General features: G+C 44.9%; 1 protein-coding gene across 6 annotated transcripts in view; it reads left to right on the forward strand.

Moving 5' to 3' along the window:
• Nucleotides 1-23,546, forward strand: part of HMBOX1 (homeobox containing 1) — a 152,616-nt gene that overhangs the window by 80,116 nt on the left and 48,954 nt on the right. For all 6 annotated transcript variants that reach the window (XM_090026035.1, XM_090026197.1, XM_090026282.1 and 3 more), the window contains 2 exons: nt 1,055-1,140; nt 13,221-13,331. In XM_090026035.1, coding sequence (XP_089882161.1) covers nt 1,055-1,140; nt 13,221-13,331 — 197 coding nt within the window. The remainder of the gene's footprint in view (nt 1-1,054; nt 1,141-13,220; nt 13,332-23,546) is intronic.

Below are 23,546 nucleotides of genomic sequence, written 5' to 3' on the forward strand. Positions count from 1 at the left end.
GGAAAATACATCAGGCTGGGGGCTCTGCAGCTTGGAATAGGGCAGTGAGATAAAGAATGGCAGGAGCCCCTTCACTGACATGTCCCTGTCCGTGAGTTTTGGGTTCATGAGTGTGACATCCCAGACAGCAGCTGGTGCTTTGTCAGCCAGAAACTTGTATTTTCATATGTGGAGGCTCAGGGTTGGGGAGTAGAAGAGGGGATGAGCCTGCAATGCTTGTCTTTCACCCACGCTTGCAAGCTCAGATCTGGCCAAATCGATATTTAGCCACTTCCTCAGGAAAAGCCAAAGGGAAAACATGTTCCTATAAGAAGGAAGAAAGTCCCTGGTGTTAAAGGCTAAATAAATACAATGTTAAACTGCACAGGAGAAGGTGTTGGTTTACTGTAGGTTAAGTTTGCTGCACATTAGGGTCCCTGTGCAACCAGTCGTTTTTGCTTTTAGCCGAGTTTCTTCAGTCCCTTCTGAACCGTCTCCCCTCACACTTTCAAAATCATCATTGCAGACAGACAAGGGATGCAACAAGGACTGGGATGTCTTCCTTCAGTACAACACATCCACTGTTTGGAGGGTGGGGAGAGGGCTGGAGCTGGCAAAATCTTTTATATCCTTCAGCTCCGCTTATCGAAATGTTGCAGCGGGCTTGTATATAGGCTCATTTGTGTAGCTAACCATGCAGACCCTGCTATCCTTTTTTAGGGGTGGTTTTTTTTTTTTTGTGCCTCATTTTACAACTGAGACTTTTATGCTGGTGCGAGAGATTTATTCCTCCCTGTGTAATGAAACTTTGTGCATTCCATATGGCAGTTCTGCACCTCGTATGAATTATATAGGACACGAGTCATCCATTCTCCTCCTCGGATACTTTGATCAAACATGACACTTGTTCAAAGAAGTGTCCACTGGCGAGACAATTCAACTGTTTTATTGGAAAGGCAGACCCGCACCCCCACTCCCATCCCCCTCCCTCCTGTCCAAAACCATTGTACATCTTCAAAGTGCACTTGGGTGTCTGTCTGTCTTTGTTGTTTTGCTGTTGTTTTGTTTTTGGTAGGAGGGACAGCAGCGTGATAAAGGAGGAAATCAAAGCCTTTCTAGCCAATCGGAGGATTTCCCAAGCAGTTGTTGCACAGGTAACAGGTAAGAGCTTGAAGAGCCTTTTTTCATTCTGGGAGCCGTGTCTTAGCCGCCTGTGTGTGCATGGTGCAGATGTTGGAATATTGCTTGGCTTTCTGCATTGCAGTGCAGATCTGTCAGCTTAGTCATGATAATGTATGCCTTTGATTTAAGACCCATTGTCCCGCACATCATGGAACTTCCCCAGTGAATCACTTTTTTTTTCTTGTGGCTTGTGCTAGCAAATTTTATTTTACAGCATTGTAAGAAGCAGAAAGTTCTGTGATCTTCAGGCTGAAACAGCCTCCTCATTTCTTATATTGCATTTTTCCTTGTGGCAAAATATATCTATCTATATATATAGATAGATATATATAAATGTATCCACAGTTGGCATAAATACCCTCGGCAGCCTGATTGCAGTAGTGTGGAGCTTTCAGTCCATTTGTCCTTGAGTCTGTGATTAATAATAAAAAGCAGATGTGATGGTGAGGGAGTGGCCCTGTTAACTCTTCTGTCACCTTGGAGGGGAAGTGCTTTATTTCCCCCTTTTTTTCCCTTTTTACTTTTAGTTTTATTCCAGTGGCATTAGGGATAAGTGAGATGACTCCAATAAGGCTACTTGGTCCTTCAGTTTGGATGCAAAGCTCTCTATGTGTTAGTCTTCCCTCAATGGTAGGAAATTATTTGTCCCTCTTTACAGAATGATTCAAGTTGCTTGGCCAAAGCAAGGTAGAGTTGGTGGCAGAACCTGGAAGAGAATCAGTGACAAAATAGGCAGTTTACCCCATTCTCTGTCTAACCTCTGTTCATTTTTAGAAGCAAGCTAGAAAAGAGATCCTGTAACAGATGATTTTTTAAAAGATTTTTTTTCAATAGCAGTGCTGAAGTGCAATCAGAAAGACTGGTATTTTATGGTGTCTCCAACACTTAACATCTCAGGAGATCTCCAGCTTGGTTTTGTGGTCCAGAAGGCACCAGGCATCCAGTTAAGAGGCTAAAGGTGTGATAGGGACTCAAGGCAGGAAGTCAAGAATCCTTTCTGCTTCTGGTCTGACACCCCGTGGGGACGTGGGTGAATCACTTACTCTGTCAGGGTTTCAGTTTCACCATCTGTAAAATTAACACAATATTTACCTGTCCGCTTCCCTGTTTCAAAGGGATATTTTGAGGTTCATCAGCATTTCTAAAAATAAGAAGTGAAGGTTTAATATTTGAATTAAACCCAAGCTCTAAACCTTTTGAGGTTAATGGGTCTCTCCCATGGCATTGTCCAGGTTCTTGCTCTGAATCCCAGCCTTCATGTAGTGTCTCAGGGTACCACTCAAGCCAGCCTCAGGCATCGCTCCTCTGTAAGGCCAAGCCACATAGTTGTGCTGTTTCCGGAGGGCAATTTTACCCTTTAAGAGAAGTACAGCTACAGGAAGTAAACGACAGCAAGGCAGGCACCCTTTCCAAAATGAGCCTGCATTTACTGTTGAACTTGAATATAGCATGCAAAGTCCTTAGCGAGAATTGCTGAGCAAACTGGAGATGGAGCCTGTATCAGCAAGAGGAACAGGACTAACTGGCCGTGTTCTTTTACGTGTCTCTGTGGTCCCTTATAACCGAGCTATAGCAAAGCCAAAAGTGTCCTCTCCCCTCCCGCCTCCTTCTAGTTACTAAAAGTCAGTGATCAGTCACTGGGACTTCCACTGTGTTTGTCAGATTGCTGCTTCTTTAGATGAAAGACTTCATCTAGTTTTTAATGGCCGATTTCCTACCAAGCATCTGTGTTCTGTTACCCACCTCCCACTCCTGCCCAGTTCCAGGTGGAAGGTAACCTACTTAACCCTAGTGCATAATGTAACCGTGCATATCAGAAGGGAGGAAACTGAAGCTCACACATGAAAATGATCATGCAGAGATCACAAAAATACTATGAAATATTCCTATGCGCTCCGTCACTAACTGCCAGGATGACACGTTTTTGGTACACAATGCTGTAGTTTGTTTGGCAACGGGATAGGATGAAGACTGCATAATGGTTTTCATTTCTTCCTCCCTCGTCTTGCTTTCACTTTGCATAAGTAGAAGTCATGTAGAAGCTTTTACTTAATGGCTTCTAAATAGTGAGTGGCTTTCTAAATAGGCCATTTTGCAGTTGATCCTGTAATGGTTCAGCTGATGTTAAAAGTAGGAGCACAAGGAAGCGTTTTACACCTGACCTGTTCTTTCATGCAGAGATGGGGCAAGGGCAGTGCTTTTAGTGATTCCCTCCCCCACAGCTGAACCTTGTCAACCTCAATAAACTGCTTTAATATTCCCTATTCTTGTTGCAATTTCCGAAGAGCCTGATTAATTCCAAATGTAACCCTTTGCCCTGCATATGCAGGTGCATAGTTATTTCAAACCAAAGCTAGGGATTTTTTTTGAGGGGGGATAAACCTTCAAACCTTCTTTAAAGAAACTCCAAAGGGTTGGGATTAAAGGAAGAACTAAAGGGCTGCTTCTTCTAAGTGGCCGATCTAGAAGGTAAAGCCAAAGAGAAAACTCCCACGAGGCAAGAGGAGTTGAGATGACCAGAGCAGCTGCATAGAAAATAGCCCTAACGGGGCAGAAGTTAAAGCTCGTTGCAGTGGCGTGGATGAAAGTGAGAGGAGCAGAATCATCCCTAGGCACAGCTGAGACGCAGTCCTAATAGTCTGAGTCTGCTGCGTGGAGCAACGGAGGAGCAGCAGCAGCAGCAGCAGGTGTCGGCTGAACCTGCTGCCTGGTCAGCAAGGAAGCAGAGCATGCTTACAGCGGGGAAGGCTCTGCATCCAGGGAAGCAGAGGGAGGACCCCATGGCACAGGAACTAAGTCTAGAGAGACTGCAGGCAACTGAGAGGTAAAGGGCTGGCGAGAGAAATGAGGTAAGAGGCAGCTGGAGGAGAACGGGAGTGAAGATTTCTGTCAGTCAAGAATTCTGTGATGTTGCTACATGACAGAGGTGAGATGGAAGGGACCGTGTTACCTGACCTGGGCTAGAAAATCTGCCTGATGTCCTCCCTTCCCACCATCACCCTCCTTTTTCAGACCACCAGCAAAATCTGCTTCTGAACAGACTCGCCTTCTCTCTGTCCCCTTCTCCTCCTGTGCCATTTTGGTGTTAGCTCCAGTGGCAGTGCCAGCGACTTGCCTGCTGAGCTGCCCCACTGGGATTTAGGGCATATCCTATATCCAGACTGTGAATGCAATGCTCTGCTTTCATTAGACATGGATCCCAGCACACAAGGAATTGAAAATAACCCAAGACAATGTGGGTCTCTCTATGCCTCCTCCACAGACATCCTGAGCCCATTTGCTTCTGCTCTGCATGTTCTGCTTTCAGCAAAATTTCATCTGGTCATTTTTGGAGCTTGCCCAGGGATGCTTTTGGGATCACCTGAGACTTGGGTCCTGAGAGCGTTCCTGGGCGTGCTGCTGAAGCAGCCAGGTGAGAGCCAACAGCACGCAAGTGGGCAGGACTTGTTTCTCAGTAGGGGTCCAGAGGAGGTGGTGATCTACCCAGAGGGACCAGGTGAAGGAAAGGAAAGAGGGTCTGGCCAAGCTGCTGTCTCTTCTAGAGCTGACTCAAGCTAACAGCTGTCCAAGACAATTTGCTCATATATTGTCTAGTACCCTGTAGATTTTCAGCTCTGCTTTCCGTTCAGCTGTGAAACATCCTGCCGAGGAGCGAGAGTGGAAGCCACATCTCTTCAGTCTCTTTAAAACCCACCTGGGTGGGGAGCTAGATGAAGCCTTGTGAAAAATGATCCAGCGCTGGTTGGGAGACAGCCTGAGTGCTGTTCTTGGTTTTGCCTCTCCCGCCTCTCTGAGCAAAGAGAAGAACGAAGAAACGACAGTCACTTCTTGGATGTCTCCAAATTGAGGGGTGTCGTCTGTTATGAATCCTGCCTCAGATCACCTCAGGCTCTGAGCTCTTTCCACGCACAACTTCCCTGCATAGCCTGCTGGTTGGTTAGGCCTTTTATTTAAGAAAAAAGAGATGACGTTAGTCTCGACACTGCAGCTGCATTGACGTTGCCTCAAGATCCCAGGTCCGACCCACCAGTTCCCCTGTCTTTGCTAAATAGTTAATGCTGCATTTAGCTTGTGGAAGGGAGCGTAGTGAGGAATGATTTACTATCAGCTCCGTGCTTGGTTTCAAATCGCAGACCTTGGATTAGATCCCCAGCTGGTGTAAGTCAGCCGGGATGATGTAATGAGACTTGCAGCAGCTAAGGATGTAGCTCCTTATCTCCTACTTGCCATGACATTGGTCCCTTTTCAGATCTTCCCCCAACTTTGCATAGTGCCTTGGTGTAAAAGCCTTCTCCATAGCAACTTCTGTCTTCCGTCATTTCACTGACTCTCCATCCCAGTTCAGATTTCGTCAGAAAACCTTTGTCACTTGCCTAATCTTAGTCCCACTGCTCCCGTTTAACCGTGCAAAGCAACTTGGGTTCCAGTTCATACAAAAGGAAAATAAAGCAGACCTTGCACAGAACAGGTTTTCTTACCGAGAGTCTGCCCCGGTATGCTGCCGAAGGGTATTTCCTTTCTTCTTTTTTCCTGTGCTGCAGAGGTGGATAATAGGAAGGAGAGAGAAAAATACCTAGAGCTTTGGTTGAAGGCTGAAGTTGGTTGAACACTTTAGGCCTTTCGACCTTGACAGTATCTCCCCCCCACCCCATTTAGTCTTTTTGAAATTACTAGAAACTTTTGAAGCGATTTAGATAACGAATCTGACATGGAAAATGAAACGAGGAAGGCATTCAGCCTCCAGTTGTGCGAGAGGAGAACAGATTTTGAGAAGTGGTTAAAGGAGAGCATGAAACAATGAGTGGAAAAGAAAGAAACGATTGATAAGAAGCGAAATCCTGCGGAACGTTACTAGCGCTTGGACTAAATACAGAAGCCGCTTTTTATAGAAACTTTCTTTAACGGTTTCTGTAATAAGATAAACAAGAAGCAGTTGGGTTGGTCACTGTATAAATAATCTCCCACTGATAAGAAAAATGACAGTATAAACAGGAGCTAATAATAGTTCCTGCTGAATTTCCTATCTTGTTCTTTGAGGTTCCTTTAGCATAGATGCAGCACACTCCTTTCAGGGGTAAGTTTTCAGTGCTAGGTGTGGTGGGTGCGATGCCAAGTGTCCATTAACAATAACAGGTAGTGGCACATCTTAATCTGCAGTGTCAGCACTGAAAATTTACCCCAGGACCCTGTGGTTAAGGTCAGTAGTGCAAAGCACGTCTTACGAAGGAAAATGCTACTGTGTTAAAGGAAGCTCCCAAGTGATTTAGGATTCACGCAAATGGTGTTCTGGGCGGGGGCTGAGGGGTTTGCAAGGTGAATCTATGTTATATGCGAGGGGAAGAGATGGTTGTGCAAGTGGTTGAGCACCTCACCATCCATTAATGTGTTTAGCCATACAGTGTCCCTATGAGGTGGGGAGACGGTGCTGCCCCCATGTTATGGATAGGAGAATAGTGTGGTGGAGGCACAGAATGAGTCTCAGTGGAAATTTGCAGACAGGGCTGAGACTTGAACTCACATTTCTAAAGCCCTAGGCTAGTGGCCTAACCACTGAAGCATCCTTCCTCTAAAGCAGGGTGGCTCAGCCTCTTGGCTATGTTGCCTAGATGAGTGGGGTGGGGCCAGTCCATGGGCTGCATTGAGCCTTATGTGCCAAGATTTGGTCCTGGGTGTTAGCACTGCTCCCCTCCTTTCCCTGAGTGCCAGAATTGGTCTCTGAAGGCTTGCCACCATCCTCTTCCCTCCTGCATGCCAGGATTGGGCCCTGAGGGCCCAGCACCATCCCCTTCCATCAGTACACTCTGGAACTGGTCCCTGGGGGCCCAGCACTGGAGGCAGTGGCAGGCCTCCTGGCCCAGTGTATCAGGAGTGAGTCCCCGGAGGCCTGGCACAGCCCCCTCCCAACCTGCCACACTGAGATTAGGTCCTGGGCCCGGTACCAATCCCTCCCAGTCCCCCATGTGCCCGATGCCACCCCTGCCCAGCCTTGTGCAGTGGGATCAGGTGCTCAATCTGGGGCCTGGGGCTCCCCACAGGTCTGGAAATTTGGCAGTGGGGGAGTGGTGCCACCGCTGTCCTGCCACCAGATTCCCAAACCCATGGGGAGCCCTACCAGGTGGATCTGGCCTGCAGGCCAGTGGATGAGCACCCTTCCTTTAAAGACACCAATTCACATGTTTCATATGCATTTGTGTAACAAACTGAGCTTTACCAAAGATAAGTTTGTCCACCATTCCTTTCCTTTCATAGACATTAGACATTATAGACATTAGGGCTGGAAGGGACCTCGGAAGATCATCAAGTCCAGCCCCTTCATTCAGCTTGTATGGTGCCTCTCCCACCCTCACTTTGCTTTGGCTCCCCAGGTCTCTGGGACATATCTCTCTTATGATTTCCATGTACAGCACCTAGCACAACAGTAGGGATGCTCCTAGCACTATTGTAAAGCCAGTATTAATGATCTCAAACTCAGCAGCGCTGAATAGTGCACAGGCAAAGCCAAGTCTGAATCCAGTGAAGCTTGAGTAGCTCCTTTGCCCAGTGTAAATAAAAGTCCATGAGTTATTAGTGAGCCGAAATGGGGGAAAACAGGCCTTTAAAAACATTTAGCCCTCCCTTTTTCTATTGGTGGCGACACAAATAAGGACTTTTTTTTTTTGGGCGGTGGGGGGGAATGATTTTGATTTTTGCAGTTTACCTATGAACAAACCTTGCTAATGTCCTAAATTGATAGATGTTCTTTGGAAGCACATATTATATGAACGCGAGATTTGTTTACAGACTGAAGAATTACAGCATAATCGGGTCCTTCACTTCCAAATCCCACACCTTTCAGGTGCCTCTCAAATCTCTTGGAAAAGAAACACTAAACAGTGTGCAAATGATGGACAAGTGTACCTGTGCGGGAGGAAGGGGAAGACCAATTATGAGGGTCTTGTGTGAGATGCAGAATTTTGAAGAAGCATACACTGAAGATACAGAGGCAGGGGCCCTTCACTTTCCTCTTCTGCTGATGGGTTTTGCACCCTGTTCAGTGCAGGGAAGGGGAAAAGACTTCCCCGAATAATCTCCTGGATATAGAGTAGGCCCAAAAAACCATGCATCCTGGTGTAGGCTTCTCTGGTTCAGCTTGCTGCTCTGGAAACTGCCAGTGTGTGATATGGGAGGGCAAAAAAGCAAGTGGGGGGTGAAGTGGGAGCGTTTAACAGGGTAGGATAAGCACCGAAGTTAGAGCTGAAATCTGATTGGCCCAGACTCTTTTGGGAAATGTAACCCTCTTTGGTGTTTTCTGTGGCAAAACTAACTGCACTTACCACGATGCGCTCTCCTGACCTATTGACCCAGAGACCAAAGGGCAGAGGGCTTTCTGGGGGGTCCGTGGGTCAGTTTGAGAGTGGATTTCCTTCAGGCAGCTGGATGTTTGATACTCCAGATAATTTGCTTCACAAATGTGCTTTTGGCAGCAGTATGATTTCTTTTTTTTCCTGCCAGTGCAATTTCCTGAAATAGCAGGATTATAAACTATACAACTGGATGGTACAGGCACTAGACTGCACGGATCCCTTTCCCAGTGCCCTTGTGAGTCATTTATATAAAACACACATTTTTTAGGCAGCGGAAACTGCATCACAGTATTTTGTTTACAATGACATTCAAAATACAGAAAGAAAGGAGGGATTTATGGTTAAAGCACTGGCCTGAGACTCAGAAAATTAAAACTCACTTTTCTGCCGCTGACTGTGCATGACCTTGGACATAGTTTCTCTGCCTCCATTTGCCACCTGTAAATTGGATCTAAGATTACTTGTTCATTTTGGCCGTAAGCTCGTAGAGGCAGGATCTGCCTCTTTTTTTTTTTGTGAGAACAGGTTTGGGGTCCTCTTGGTTCTTCTGCAATATAAATAATAAGAACTATCCATATTATTTCACAGAGGTAAAAATCCTAAATCACTTTTAGTTAGAGTTTCTTAAAATGCAAAACGTTATGTAATTTGCATTACCGTCCAAAGCGTGCCAACCCTTTCTTAATATAAGAGACGATAGTGCTCCAGGCCAGTATCTAGCCTACAAGCCAAAGGTAGTTGCAAAACTGGGGAGGAAAATGATTACAAGTTTTAACGTGATGTGGTAAAGAAGAGGGAACCAGGGATCTCTTCAGAACAGTCAGCCAGGAATACAACATTAGCAGCTGCAACCTGAATCATTGGTGGAAGGAAAGGGAGTTAGCAGATACGTGGGTTTGGAGAAGCCACTGAGGTTTGAAGCTTGAATAAAAGTTGTAACTGTGTGAGCAGAGAGAAAAGGAGCTGATCCTGATCACGGGTATTTAGCTGCCTTTAGAGCTTTGGTGCAGAAGTGGGTGTCCAGAGCGCAGCCCACCACGTTCTGCACTGCACATCACGATGCAGCATTTTAGGGTGGGACCTGCAAATGCACTCATGGACCTTGCAATGACCCAAGCTGTCCATCACAGTGTTCCCTACAAAGCTTCATTTCGCAGAAGGGGAGATGGTGGCTAAATAGTGACTTGCCAGAAGTCACAAAGGTTCAGCAATGGAATTGGGACCTGAGCTACAATCTCCTGGCTCCTGTTGGATGGACTGGAGGCCCTGTTCCCTGACACTGCCTTGCTAAGGCTTCAGCAAAACCTTGGCTCAGGAAGGCCTCAGCTTCTAGCAGGTCTCCCTCCTCTTTAGTTTAACAAGACCTCATCATCTTCTAACCAAGTCTCTCTCTTCCCTTCCTTCTCCTGCCTTCTTTCTTCCTGGAAGGTGATAAGTATAAGCATAAGAGAGTACCAGGCTGCCAAAAATACAAGCAGGGAGTTTCAAGGCCCTTGCAGATCAGATGCATAAGATAAGTCAAATGACACATCTTCCAAGTTTTAACTGTGAGAACGGCTAATTGGTATACATACCAGCATAATGAAATAGGATAGCCTTGCATGATTATCCATGTAATAACTGGTGAGTTATTTTCTTTTAGAAATTAGAACCTGATTAGTTCCCATAGTTATCTAACGTGTTACAAAGGTATAAAAGATGTAACTCTTCTATAAGGCTTTGGAGATGCAACCCCTGTGCACTTCCCCTTTTCCAGCTGGTCTGTGATTCAAGCTGACAGTGTTTCCAGGCTCTTTAGTTGTATTCACTGGGTTGTTTCATTAAGCATAATAGTACTGTGGGCAGCAAACTAGGGACAAAGCTGAACCATGTGGGGCTGGGACACAGCAGCTCCCTTCTCATGCCACTGGTTGAGGCTGGCATGGTTACCTGCAGGCAACACTGGTATATTAAGTGGCTCTGAGCTGTACCATTTTATACAAAACAAGTGTATCAGTGGGCAAGGACAGCTTCTCGGGCAGTGCTTGGATGCCCTGATCCATCTCAAAATGCGTTGTGTGTCCAGAGCTGTAAAGTCTAATAATACCCTACATCTATACATGACTGTATATCAGAGCATAGTGCAGACATTCATTTGATCACATCATTAAAAGCAGATCATAGTGCCTATGAATAGGTAATAAATGAATGCAAACTTTAGCAGTCATCAAAAACCCATCATCCAGCTGAGAAAACACAGCTGAGGAAAGCCAAATGCTTTAAGTCTTGTGCTCAAAAGTGGCCCCAGTGTGGACTGTGGTGGAGCACCAGAGAAAGCAAGTTTCAGGACAGGCTCCCTTCACTGAGGACACGCTTCTAGCCCGCACACCTTCAATGCTGGCAATAGCTAACGATGGCCTGAGCTGCACCAGGGAGTTCTGCCGCTATCATTTGACGTCTGTGGGTATAGGTTTGCGTGTGTCCTGTGCAAATGGTTGATGTAATGTAAAACCCAAAATGTGTGCCAGCTGACTAATACTCCCCACACCGAGTGACCTGACCCCACGCAATTTCACCCGCAGGGATAAGCAGCTACGCTTGCCCCAGCTGTTTCTAACAGTAGATAGGGCAGAGACAGTCTTTGAAAGGGGTTGTTTGATAATACAAAGCACACAATGGATGGACAGAGAATCGCATTGTGCTGTGCCTCAGAGTCAAACTCCTTGAAAATGAGGGTTGGAAGGGACCTCAGGAGGTCACATTTAGTCCAGCCCCCTGCTCAAAGCAGGATCTGCCTCAACTGCATCATCCCAGACAAGACTTTGCTGGGCCTTAAAAACCTCCAAGGATGGAGAGTTCACCACCTCTCTGGGTAACCTATTCCAGTGCTTTGCCACTCTCCTAGTGACAAGGTTTTTCCTAATATCCAACCTAAACCTCCCTTGCTGCAACTAGAGCCCGTTGCTCCTTCTGTCATATGCCGCCACTGAGAACAGTACAGCTCCATCCTCTTCTGGAGGGAATTTGGTCAAAGACCCCTGAGTTCCTGCATATATTTAAAAAGGAGCTCCTTTTCTTCAGGAAAACAAAACTTCCAGGATTCTCTATATAACAAGGTTAGGGCAGCACATAACCCTTTGATTCTGAAAACCAGGTTACAGTAAACCCATCTGAATTGGACTCCTGAGATGGCGAAGCTGAGTCACTAGCCTCTATGCTTAACTCAAAAAGGCCTAGTAGAAAGCCCTTAATAGATGAGGTAAAACTACAGGGGGTTGTTTCTGTCTTAAATATGATTGCAAGACCTTATAAAACCTTTACACATCTCGAGAGGTGGAGAGGTAGGTGTGATTTCCTCGTGAAAACCAGCCTTCCTGTTGTGTATTATGGCTAAACAGGTGTTGGCACAGGTGGTGTTCAGCAATATACTGTTACTTTGAGCACCTCCTCCTAGGGCTTTAATTCTCAAGAGGATATTGTTAACTTTTTCCAGTAGCTGAATGACCTTGTCAGGAATGGCCATGGGCTCTGCGAAGTTCCTCTGTTACCCTTCTGCTTCGGCTATCTGAACTGTGAATTTTATACAGCACTTCTACGTGGTGCAAAGCAGTGCCATGCAGGGATACTGGGGCTGGCTCTGCCCAAACTAGCCCTGGAGCTGGGAACAGTACAGGTGCATTAGCATGGCACTAACAGCAGAGGGAATTAGCCAAGGGCACCACTGTGTTAATGCTGCTGTACTTCCAGTGCCAGAGCCAACTGTAATAATTGCCCAGTGCTGCCTGGCCCTGCACAGCATCTGGTATGGAAGCAGTGTGCTCTTAGCTACCGCGAGGCCTTTTGCACAATATTGCTTTATAGTGTAGACATACCTATGCATCTTGGAATAGCTTTGGATAATCCTAGGTAAGTATGTGTTTCTCACAGTGAGGTTCAGGCCTGTTTTTTTACCTCTGAAGTTGATGAGTTTTGGTTCCCATCCATCTCATTTATTTTTCCCTTCCATGTGATAGATGGAAAGCCAATGTTGATCCTAGATTCTGCTTTACTCCGTAAAAGCATACATTCCACTTCTGGAAAATGTCCTCTTGGTAACTTTCTTACAAGCCAGGTATAAAATTCTCTTCAGGAGAATTTTTAAGATCTTTTCACCTCCAGGTCACATTTTTAATCCAGTTTCAGGACTGTTTACTCACAAACAGTTGCATTTTTTGGTTTTGTTTTCTTTCTAGCCTGTGTGATGTGAACTGGTAGGTGAATTATTCCCTTCCATATTGGACAGCTGTCTGTATCGCAGAAGCTGCTATCCTACTAGCTGCTGTTTTTCTTGATTTTAGGAGACAGAGTAAACATTTAGCAATAAAAATCATCTAAATAAAATTCTTCACCTGTAAATTGCAAAATGGTAGGTATCATTAGTCCCATTTTACAGATGGGCATACTGAGGGGAAGCGTTTGTGATGTGTTCATAGAGTAGTTGCAATTTGTTTAGTAGCTTGGCGGCCAGTGTGAGTCAGTGGTAGAGCTGGGAGAAGAAGTCGGGGCTCCTTATGCCCAATTTGATATCTACCCCACTGGCAAGTCAGCCATAGCTGTAGAAAGTAAAAAAGTACATATACATAGTGCTGGCTTCCAGCTTCTGAGCCTCATCAGACAGCACCTTTCACCCACTCTGGATTTTCTTTAAAATGTAAATCGAAAAACAGTTCCCTCTCTCTTTCTCTTTGTTTCCTGCAGGTATCAGCCAGAGCCGGATCTCCCATTGGCTGTTGCAGCAGGGATCAGACCTAAGTGAACAAAAGAAAAGGGCATTTTACAGATGGTACCAGCTTGAGAAGACAAACCCCGGTAAACAAAAATGGGCTAAGAGCTAAGATACTCCTGCTGTCACTTCTGAAACGAGCGCTGTGTCATGGTTGTGACGGTCACTGATTGTTTGCTTCATGTTGGTGCGTTGACCTGTCTGCCAAAAGGTGGCAGCTCCAGGCTGAATAACTGCAGAGGGCATAGGGCAAAGGTTCCTGTGAAGAGAACTGCATGTAAGCTTAAATGCTTGGTTGTAGCAAGTGATCCAAGACATGTCCACCTTGGATGGCCTTGCCATCTCACCACTCTTGGCCAGTTTCTGCCATGCTGTGAATGGGGGCATATCTGATCCCTTCAGCACATCTGATCAGCTGATTTTAAATTTGTGCCCTGCCTCTAAGTAGAAATGATCTTTCCCCTGATGGATGAGGGACGGAGGACTTTAAAAATGCACTGAGTGTAGCTGCACAACCCAAATTTACCGTACGAATTTTAAGCGCCCGGCGCAGAGCTCACCGAAGCCAATGGGAAAGACTGCCATCGATTTTTAAGGCCCTGATCCAAACCCTGGTTGAGCTTAGGTGGGTCTTTCAATCGATCTCCGAGGTTTTGGGATTGGGCCCCAAGCCTGTCAGAAGCAGAGTCAGCTATTTAGAGTCATTTCACAAAAGATGCTTTTCCCCTTCAAAATGCAGCGTGGCTATAAAAGGAGAATAAAGCCCCCTGCTGTCTGACTGTCTGTACAAAATCTTACAAATAACAGATGGAAAAATTATCTGTGAAATTATCTATTCCCCTTTCAGGGTTTTCTCCCAGAGTTCCTTGCTTGACGCAGGTCTTCAGCACGACCTTTGAGAGAAAATCTCTGTTGGTATTATGATCATCTTCCCGATATTCAGCTTCATGGTTTCTTTGTTTAAGCTGCTATCTATACACTCTCTCTTGTGAACTTCGCTCCACCAGGCTGAGTTCTGTTAAGTAAAAAACTCAATTAAAAACAGATTCTTAAGACCTCTGCTCTGTATGTAAACAGTACATAATAAGACTCCATATGTCAATTGGTCCGGGAATACTTTAGTTTAAGGTCAGCTAGGTTCAGACACAAGAGTTGTGAGTTTTGTCCTTTCCCTCAAGCATCTGGAAACACTGGCCAGAAGAATAGGAGTGTTAGTGGGAGGCAGGCACTGACAGGTTTGCCAGGATCTGTAAGAAACTCTCATTTTGCAAGAATCAACGATGCAGTGACAGCATCTAAGCATCTGCAAGGTTACTGGCAACAAGCTGGCAGCTTTTTTGTGATCCTCAGGTTCCACCCCATGGGATAATTCCCAGAAATTCCTCTTCAAGGAGAAGACAAAACCAGTGGGAGCAATTGGCTGAAGCTTTTGGAAGGAGCAAAGAAATGGGACCCGACCTCTCCTGAGGATCAAAAACCGTTGGTCAGATTTATTTCCTATAACCTTGTTGATCCTTCTGTACAGCATCACCTAGAGTCATTTGTGAACAGCATTCAGTGCCAGGCCAAGAGATGTCCTTCTGGCGCAGAACTGTGATTCTGTGCATGTCCTACTCTTCAAAACCAATCTCTGAGAGGGAGAGCGATGAGAACACGATAACGTGAACTGAAATGAATTGACATGAAACTCAGAAGTTCTCCTTAAGCGTCTCACTGACAGAGGGCTTATTTATTTTTTATGTGCACATGGGAGAGATTTTTGTGAGCTACAGCCAGCTGGGTTTCCCCCCCACTTATAAGGGATCATATACAGCCTTTTCAAACCCTGGAAAGGCAAAGTGACGCTTAGCTGTGCGGAGAGACTGTCCTGATGCATTTAAATTCCCTTTAGGACCCAAAGAGCACTCAGTTTATTTAAAACGACTTGGAGGAAGACCTTTCGGTTTTCCTCTAGCTGTTCTGTATGAGGGACATTTTATAGGCTAATTCATTGCTTTTAATTGTTGCCATACAGACGATTATATTGCAGTCCAGACTGGCCAGCGAATGGATAATGAGTGTGCATTTGAGCTCACACTGCATGTATAATGATGCTGGAGAAGAAGTAGTCTCTGTTGCAAGAAGCCTGCAGTTTAAATTAATGTAAAAGAGCTGTGGTGGATCCTGGGCAAACAAGGTTCTTTGGGTAAGTCTGATATCTTTTATTAGACCAACTCATATAGCTGGAAAAATTCTTCTTAGCAAGCTTTCAGGTAGAAATACTCTTTGTCAGGCTGAAGGGTATTGAAACCCGAAACCTTGCTAAGAAGAATTTTTCCAACTATTTGAGTTGGTCTAATAAAAGATATCAGATTTACCCAAAGAACTTTACCTGCCTAGGTCCTTAGATCAACATGGCTACAACCTACACCCCTGTATTTTGGATCTTAAAACTCCTGGGTTGGTAGTGCCTTGTGAATAGTTTGGTGTGGCTTATGTTGTCTTGACAAAATGTCATAAAATGCTAGAAGTGAGGAATCTTGAAGAACTGTCACAGAAATTCATAATTAATTAACGTTACCCCTCTTTAAAGTTGTTTTAGAGGCTCTAACTCTGTCTGAGTTTCCTTGTCTTTGTCCCTGGACAGGCAAGCAGTAAAAGACATCCCAACTGAAAGCGTCATTATAAAATGACCAGCACGTGACTTTTCTCTTTTCTAGCATTATACAGGTGACTTTGATTTTTCCTGTTTTTGTACTTCCTGGGCATATCTACGTGAGACGCCTACTGCACATTAGCCTAATACCACTGCGTAGTAGCGTGGTGGTTAAAACCCATGCTCATAGCCTGCTGCACAGTGTTATTAGGCTAACACACAATAAGTGTTACGAAATAACCACGCAGCAGCGCTACTGTGCAGTAACTCTAGGTACTGCAGATTTAATTAGTACTTTATTAAGCAAGTACTAAATTAAATGCACAGTATCTAAGGTGCATTAATGACCGTGTAGACGTGCCCCCTGTCTCCTACCAGTACAACATTATTGGGAATGGCAGGAGCATCCCCTTTCTTTCTGTAATCTGTTCAGCCCATGGTGGCTGAGGGGGAGTGTTCTCCTCAGCTGCAGGATCCCGCTGGTTAGCTGGAGTCCTTTGGTGACAGTGAGGCCTCGGACTTGTTTTCCTTCTCTGCAGTTTAATTTGTATTTTGGTAAAAAGGTGTCTTGAGACCCAGCCTTTTCAGAATTTCTGTAGCTGAATTCAGTTGGGTAACATTAAAACAATCACTGCCCTCCTATAGAACAGGAGCAGATTTAAAAGGCCAGGACTGCAGATATATAAAAAATAATAATAATAGCCTTAAGGAGAAGAACGATTTCATGCTGAAGAGACTGGGATGCAGCTCAGGAGATCTGGGCTCTCAGGTCCTGTCTCTGTCCTTCAGGTTAGCCTGAGGCATGCAGGGGAATGAACTTAGGGTGTCAGCTGTTGCATGGTAATTGTCTGGGTATGTGCTGTTACCTGGCAGTAAGTGCAAGGTCACTTGCCCCACTTTCACTGAATGGTTAATTACCTCGGGTTTAGCAGTTACTGGGTACATCTACACGAGTTGCTACGTTGCCATAGCGATGAGCTACAGCAACATAGCTCATCACGATGGTGATGTAGCATCAGCGGGCACGAACCGTGACGCCGTGGCTACTGCGCAGTAGCTCGTGGCTACTGCGTATTAGGGTCAGAAATGATCCATGCCCTGCTGGGACTGCGCAGTAATGGCGGTCACTGTGCAGTCATTTAGTACTTGCTAAAGCAGGTACTAAATGGCTGCACAGTAATAACTGCATGTCTACCCATGCCTGCTGTGAGGTAGCTGATGCGCTGCAAGGGCATGCCTTAGCTAACCTCACACTAACTTGCTTGTGTGCCCATGCCCGACCTCCTGTCCGACCATGACTCCTCTTTGCCTTACTTCCCCATCCTTGAGGAAGGGATGAGAATGTTTCTTTTGTGTGAATCATCCAGGGTGGATCCGGGGGAGGTGGGGGTGTGCAGTGGGGTAATTACACTGTCCCTTTGATTCCTGCTCCACCCAAAGTTTAAAACCAACTCCCTGAGAGACGCAGCAGCATTTCTCTTCAGGTAGTGCTAAGAGAGAGTCGACTGATTTTGTCTCATTTTCATCTCCCTGATTCCTGCCAATCTCTCTACTCCATAAGTGTTAATGACTGTCTGTCTTTTTTTTATTGGTCTTGATGTTCCCCTATTCAAACTATTCTTTATTTTGCAGCTTTGCTGTCTTTTAGACATTCCTGGTAATATCTGTCCTCTGTTTCACAGCCTTGTAGAGAGTTTTTAGCTCCAGCTGAAAAGCTTAACTCAGGTGTGGTAATATTAACTGACAGTGAAGTATTGGAGGGGCAGTGTCAGGACACTAAAGAAGGCTAGATTTTGCTTTGTGAATCTGAATAAGAGATGTGCATATAACTATAACAATTACAGGACTCATGACCTATCTTTTGACTATTTTGACTTTTTTGCCTACTTTGTTGTGCTTTTTTAAAACCTTATATGTAATTCAGTAAATTAGTGGACATTTAAATAGTTATGTTTATTTTTGCTTTGATCTTAAACTGAATGCCTACACCTAGTAGTAAACCTTCTAGTTTCTGTTTAAATGCAGAAAAATATGCATTGTGTTATATGCAGTGTGCCATACCATCTTCACCCCCATTTTCAAAATCCCAGATCCACCCATGGAGTCATCCACCTGCACTGTAAGCTCCTCAGGGCAATGTCTGTGTACAAAACCCAACAGAGTAAGACCTCTGGGTGTACTGTAACATTAATACTAATATAAGAGACAGACTCTAATTAAACCCAATGACCAGAGAGACCCTTGATTACTCTTCTTTCAAATATATGACAGTGCCACATGGTAAAGCAGCCTCATGCCATCCTGCATCTACTAATCTCTTCTGGGGCCTTTGAACAGATTGTTTTGAGGAGTTGCTACTGGTAGGCATGGAGAGAGAGATCCAGTCCTCCACAGCTTTTGTTGGTTCACAGCTCTGTCTGGGCTCAGGTGTTCACCTTTTTCCCCCAGGACTCAGCTCTACATCTTTTTTTATTGTGGCCTGAGTTGTAAAGGTTTTTCATGCAACTTCAAAGTGCAAGCTGGATCATAGTGCAAGAAAAGCCTATCTTGTTTACTGGGTGGGGGAGGCTGTATTGTTTCTTCTCTGTATAATAACCTTGCTCCTAACTTAAAAATTACATATTCTTAGTGGATGATGCCCTGCAATTGGTGGTAATGCCGTAGGCTTCTAATATTCTAGCACTTGCATTTTTCTTTCTGGAAACATTTGCAAATGGGTATGAAGGATATACTTTGTTGAAAGAAATAATCAATGAAAAATATGAAGATCAGCTGACATTGAAAGTTCTTCCATTTAATCATATTAGCAGTGATAATTTTTTATTTAGATTGGGCATTTTTGGGCAAGGGCCTCATCTGTGTTTTCTGAGCACCTGTTTGGCATTTTATAAGTTCTGGAATCCAATTTCAGCAGTACTGCATTAGTAGGGACTTGCATGGGTCTGACATCTTTTAATGGCCCTATTTATTAATACAAAATATTATTAATTAAACTTGATGAGTTTGGTTGGCAGCAGATTGCAGGGCAATGCAAGATGTTCATGACCAAGTAACCTTGGCACCTTCTTTCTTTCTGGGACATTGCAGACCAAGGCAGCCAGTAGAAAGGACATGTTATGATTATAGTGTGGGGTACTGATTGCCTGTACTAAAGATTTGTGTCTTTTTCTTTTTCCAATCAATTAACAGGAAGGCAGTAATGGTCACCTTGGACAAGGCCATTTGCTTTGCCTTCCCAAGCAAAAGGGATATGTTGCAAGGCAGAGAGAGGTAGTTGCTGTCGTGTTTTAGCCTCTCCCATTTTTATTGCTATAGGAGCTCTCATCAGCTGTATAAGAAAATCTTATGAAAGAGGAAAGGGCTGGATGTCCCAGGAGAATGGTGTTAGATAGTTTGCTTATGGATAATGCATTAGCTGTGTCCATTGGTTCAAAGCAAGGGTGGACAGAAGGCAGCCTGGGTGCTGGATGCGGCCCACCAGGCCATTCTATCCGGCCCGCGGGGTCCCTAAGAAATTTAGAAAATTAATATTTATTTGCCGTCAGCTGCCTATCATGCTGCCCTCGAAGGCTTGCCAAAACTCAGTAAGCGGCCCTCTGCCCAAAATAACTGCCCGCCCCGGTTCAAAGAAACCAAATTGCTTCACCGAAGATCCTTCATCTAGCAAGATGCTTTTTGCTGTCATCACTAATGTTTCAGATCCACCTCAGGCCAGTGGCCAGAAGTTGTCGCTTTGTGGCCACAGATCGGTGACCGGTGGTATGAATCAACGCGTTCAGTCTACATCTGTGAGTTTGCATCCAGTCAGACATGACGCAGGTGCTGTCTCTTGATAGTAGCACCTGCGATGTTCTGAGCACTCTTCATATACTCTGGAAGTGTTGATCCTTGCCAAAGGAGTTGGAGTGCTAAGGACAGACCCACAGGAAGACAGAGGTTACCTTGCTGATGATTTTCATTACAGGATCTGGGTATTGAAAAGGCTACAGTGAGAACATGTCCCTAGTCTCACGAGTGGTCATTGCAAGGCAAGCTGAGTCTCATCCAGAAGTGAAATTGTATTTTATGAGCAAGGACAGACTTCCGTAATAACACAGGGTTGGACTAGATCTAGGGTGGCCAGTCCACAACACAGGTACCACGAGTAGCATAGGCACGCAGCAGAGTGAGGAGGGGATAAGCAACACAGTGGCAGATAGGGCAGGGAGCAGACAGCAGAGCAGCAGCTTGGGCAGGAAACTGGAGGAATTGGGAGAGCAGAGGAAGGGGATTGGAGTGGCACTTGGGAAGGGTGTGGAGGTTACTTTTCAGGCACACCTGCCAGAAAGGTTTGCCCCCACCGGACTAGATGATCCTTAAGGTGCCTTCCAACCCTGTGGTTCTCTGAAGCCGTGGCAGCAGGAGATGCTGGTTCCACTTTCAGTCTGAAAAGGGCCCCCTCCACACTTTTGGTCTCCCAGATCATTTATTCCCTTTCATGCTCAAACTGTCCTGCATTTTGAAGCACGTGCTAAGGGATAAGTCTTAGGGCTTTTACTTAATTGCTGCTTAACTTTGTGGTTATGCTCAGCCTGAAAACCTGCATGTCTTTCAGTCCAGGTCCAGCTCTTTCTCTGTCTTTTGCATATGTCCGCTGCTGTACTTGTAAACCAGATCTGCAGGGTACTTGGTATAAAAGGAGAATCTCCCCTGTGATACAGGTGAGAGGGCATAAAATTGCCTTTCAAATTGTGAAGAAGCAGAGCTGGCTAAGCCGAAGGTCAGGGCAATGCCTTGGACCAGCAGAAGAAAAGAACAAGAGACCAAAGAACTTGCTTTGTCCAAGGAGAGACAAAGAAACTAAGATTCCCCAACCAGTGGCCATGTCCTTAAACCGATCAGCAGTACTTAACCCGATCAGCTTTGCAGCTATCACGGACTGAGATCTGAATTTTTGAGGTGCCTGCAGGAGGGCAGTGTCTTGTATTCAGCCACAGTTTTGCATCTGCTGATGGTGTGATGCTGTTCATATTGATGCTACCCCATGCAAAGGAGAGGTAGGGAAATCAGACCAGTCAGGCTGTTGCCACCAAAAAAGCAGTTATATAGAAATGTATTGATGCCTGACTGTGAAGGAACAGATTTATACTCCCCAGTATAGATTTTTTTCCTCCTTTACCTAAGAAACATTTTGGACAAACCAGACTCCATATTCGTAAGCTCAGTGCGAAGCATCCCTGTGATTCTTTCTCATCCTTTTCACCTGGATTTGCAAGTGTTTTCTGAGACACCAGTGCTAACAAGCTGCCTTCTCATGGGCAGGCAGGGAGAGTCTCTCTTTACACAGGTCCGGGCTGCATGAGAGACTTAGTACAGTGTATTTCTCTGCTCCTGCTACGCATTTTCATGTGTGCCTAGAAGGCCAGTCTATATGATGCTGCTCAGAAACATTATGCTGCCCAAAACCTTTTTACACACATCCAAAAGGAAGCTGCCTTGAGATGACCACATGAAAAATTGGTGGCCTGACCTGTAACGAGGCAGATATTTTGTATGGCAGTAAAGCTACAGTGTAGAGTAAGCTGGAAGGTAAGACTCGCTGCTGAAGATAACGGTGAGGTATTAGGGTGTGAGGGCTCTTCCACCAAAGGTGTTACATGTGCAGGGCTAGGAATATGAAGGGAAAGATTCAAGACACAGTTTGAATGCTGGGATTGTCCCGTCCTTCCCCCAATGTTCAGCCTCTTGCTAAGCCTCACGGCATGCTCTGGAGGCTGACACAGTCACGGGCTGGAACTACGAGTGCCTCAATCTTCAGGATTGGAAAGAGTCCAGCAGAGAACAACACAAGTGATTAGAGGCTGGGAAACATGACTTATGAGGAAAGGCTGAAAGAAAGAGGACTGTTTAGTCTGGAGAAGACTGAGGGGGAATTTGATAACAGTCTTCAAATACCTGACGAGCAATTATAATGAGAATGGAGACGTTTAGGCTCAAATCACAGCAGAGGAAATTTAAGCTGGAAATTAGGAAGAACTTTCCAAGTGTGGTTAAGCCTTGAAAGAAGCTGCCTAGAGAAGTCATGGAGTCTCCATCCCTGGAAATTTTCAAGAAGGGGTTGGATGGGCACTTGGCTGGGATGGTTTAATCAGGGATAACCTGCCCTGAGTAGGGGGCTGGACTGGCTGGCTTCATGAGATCCCTTCCAGCCCTACTTTCCTAGGATCCTAAGCATAGACTTCAGATGTGGTCAGGAACTGAAACACCACAATGACAAGTGTAGATTGCAAGCCTAGCTTCGGCCTAATTTATGGATCAGATGCATGTAAGCTTGTATAGATCGAAGTGCTCAGCATATACAATAAGTAACAGCCTGGGAAAGTAGAATAAAATCTGTTGGTCAAGGCCATCAGTAACAGGCTGGGCCAGGTGCTGATAATTGCTTTTTGGAAAGCACCAATAGTAGTTAAAGGGAACAGCTGCAGTAACCCAGTGTTTTTTCTTGTGATGAGAAAAACTCAATTATGCATAGCTAGTTAGAGTCCTGTTAAAATGATAGTATGCTCTTGTTAATGAAATACGTTAAGGTGGAAATGTGCAATCACTTGTTACAACCTTCACCATTTTCAACCTTGGCCACCAAAGCCGAGCAACAGAAGCTAAAGCAGAAGGCCCAAAAAGCCCAAAAATCCTTTTTAAAGTGACTGCTGAGTGAGTCTTTGCAGATGTGACAACTAGTTTGGTCAGCAAAGGAAAGAAACCAATTAACACCTCCAGCTAAAACAGATCAGATTGATCAGCAAAAGGCCTGAAAAAAAACATGGGAAGAGAAGGCCTGAAAATAGATAATCCAAATGCACTATATCATGATTTTATTTTAAGAATGTTAGAAGTAGCGACTGATGTAACCAAATGTAATGTGTGTATAATAGACATATTTCGTAGATAAGTTGTGGAAACAAAGCAGCCTTGTTGGCGAAGACCATAAACCAAGGTGAAAGGAAGACAGGATTCCCAGGTGGTAAAGGAAGGCGATAAGAAATCCTCCTTTCCAGCACTGTAATTTTCACAGGGACATAAATCCCTTCTAATTGACACCTTCCCAATTCATAAGAAAACTGGTTCAGTCCAGTTCCTAAAACTTCAGCAAGACAAAGAAATATGAATAAATCACTCCGAGGATGTTTGTTAGACAATTAGAAGTCATCAGCTATAAGTATAGGGTGGAGACAGGAGGGAAACTTGGGGAACTCCACATGCCATCTCCCTCCCAAGTCTCCTCAGCTGGTGTAGGTGAGAACCTGTAAGACACCGTTCAGGGTAGCTGGGCATTGAAATAAATGTTTATTCTTGTGCTTTTGGGATGTGATGGGCAAAGGTCAGGCTATAGATCTGTCTTTTGCCTCTTTTCTGACCTGAATGGTTATAATTAAGGGAATTGGAACTGGATTTCAATTTTGCATTTAAAAAATAATCATTTAGAGAATTGTAGCTGCACCTTAAGTCTGTGTCTAAGCTGTCAAAAGAGGTCCAAATATAGATGGGCTGTAGTCTTGTCTCACTAAAGGCCAAACAGTCATGAGTTTTTGATAACAAAAGGGTTTCACCTCCTGTCACTTATAGATGAAAATAGCAATGCTATTTTATCACTATTATTTCATCTGTATTTTTATGACTGGGATCTAGC

Source organism: Crocodylus siamensis, chromosome 1, assembly GCF_052110815.1.
Source record: "Crocodylus siamensis isolate JL-2025a chromosome 1, ASM5211081v1, whole genome shotgun sequence".
Taxonomy (NCBI): Eukaryota; Metazoa; Chordata; order Crocodylia; family Crocodylidae; genus Crocodylus; species Crocodylus siamensis.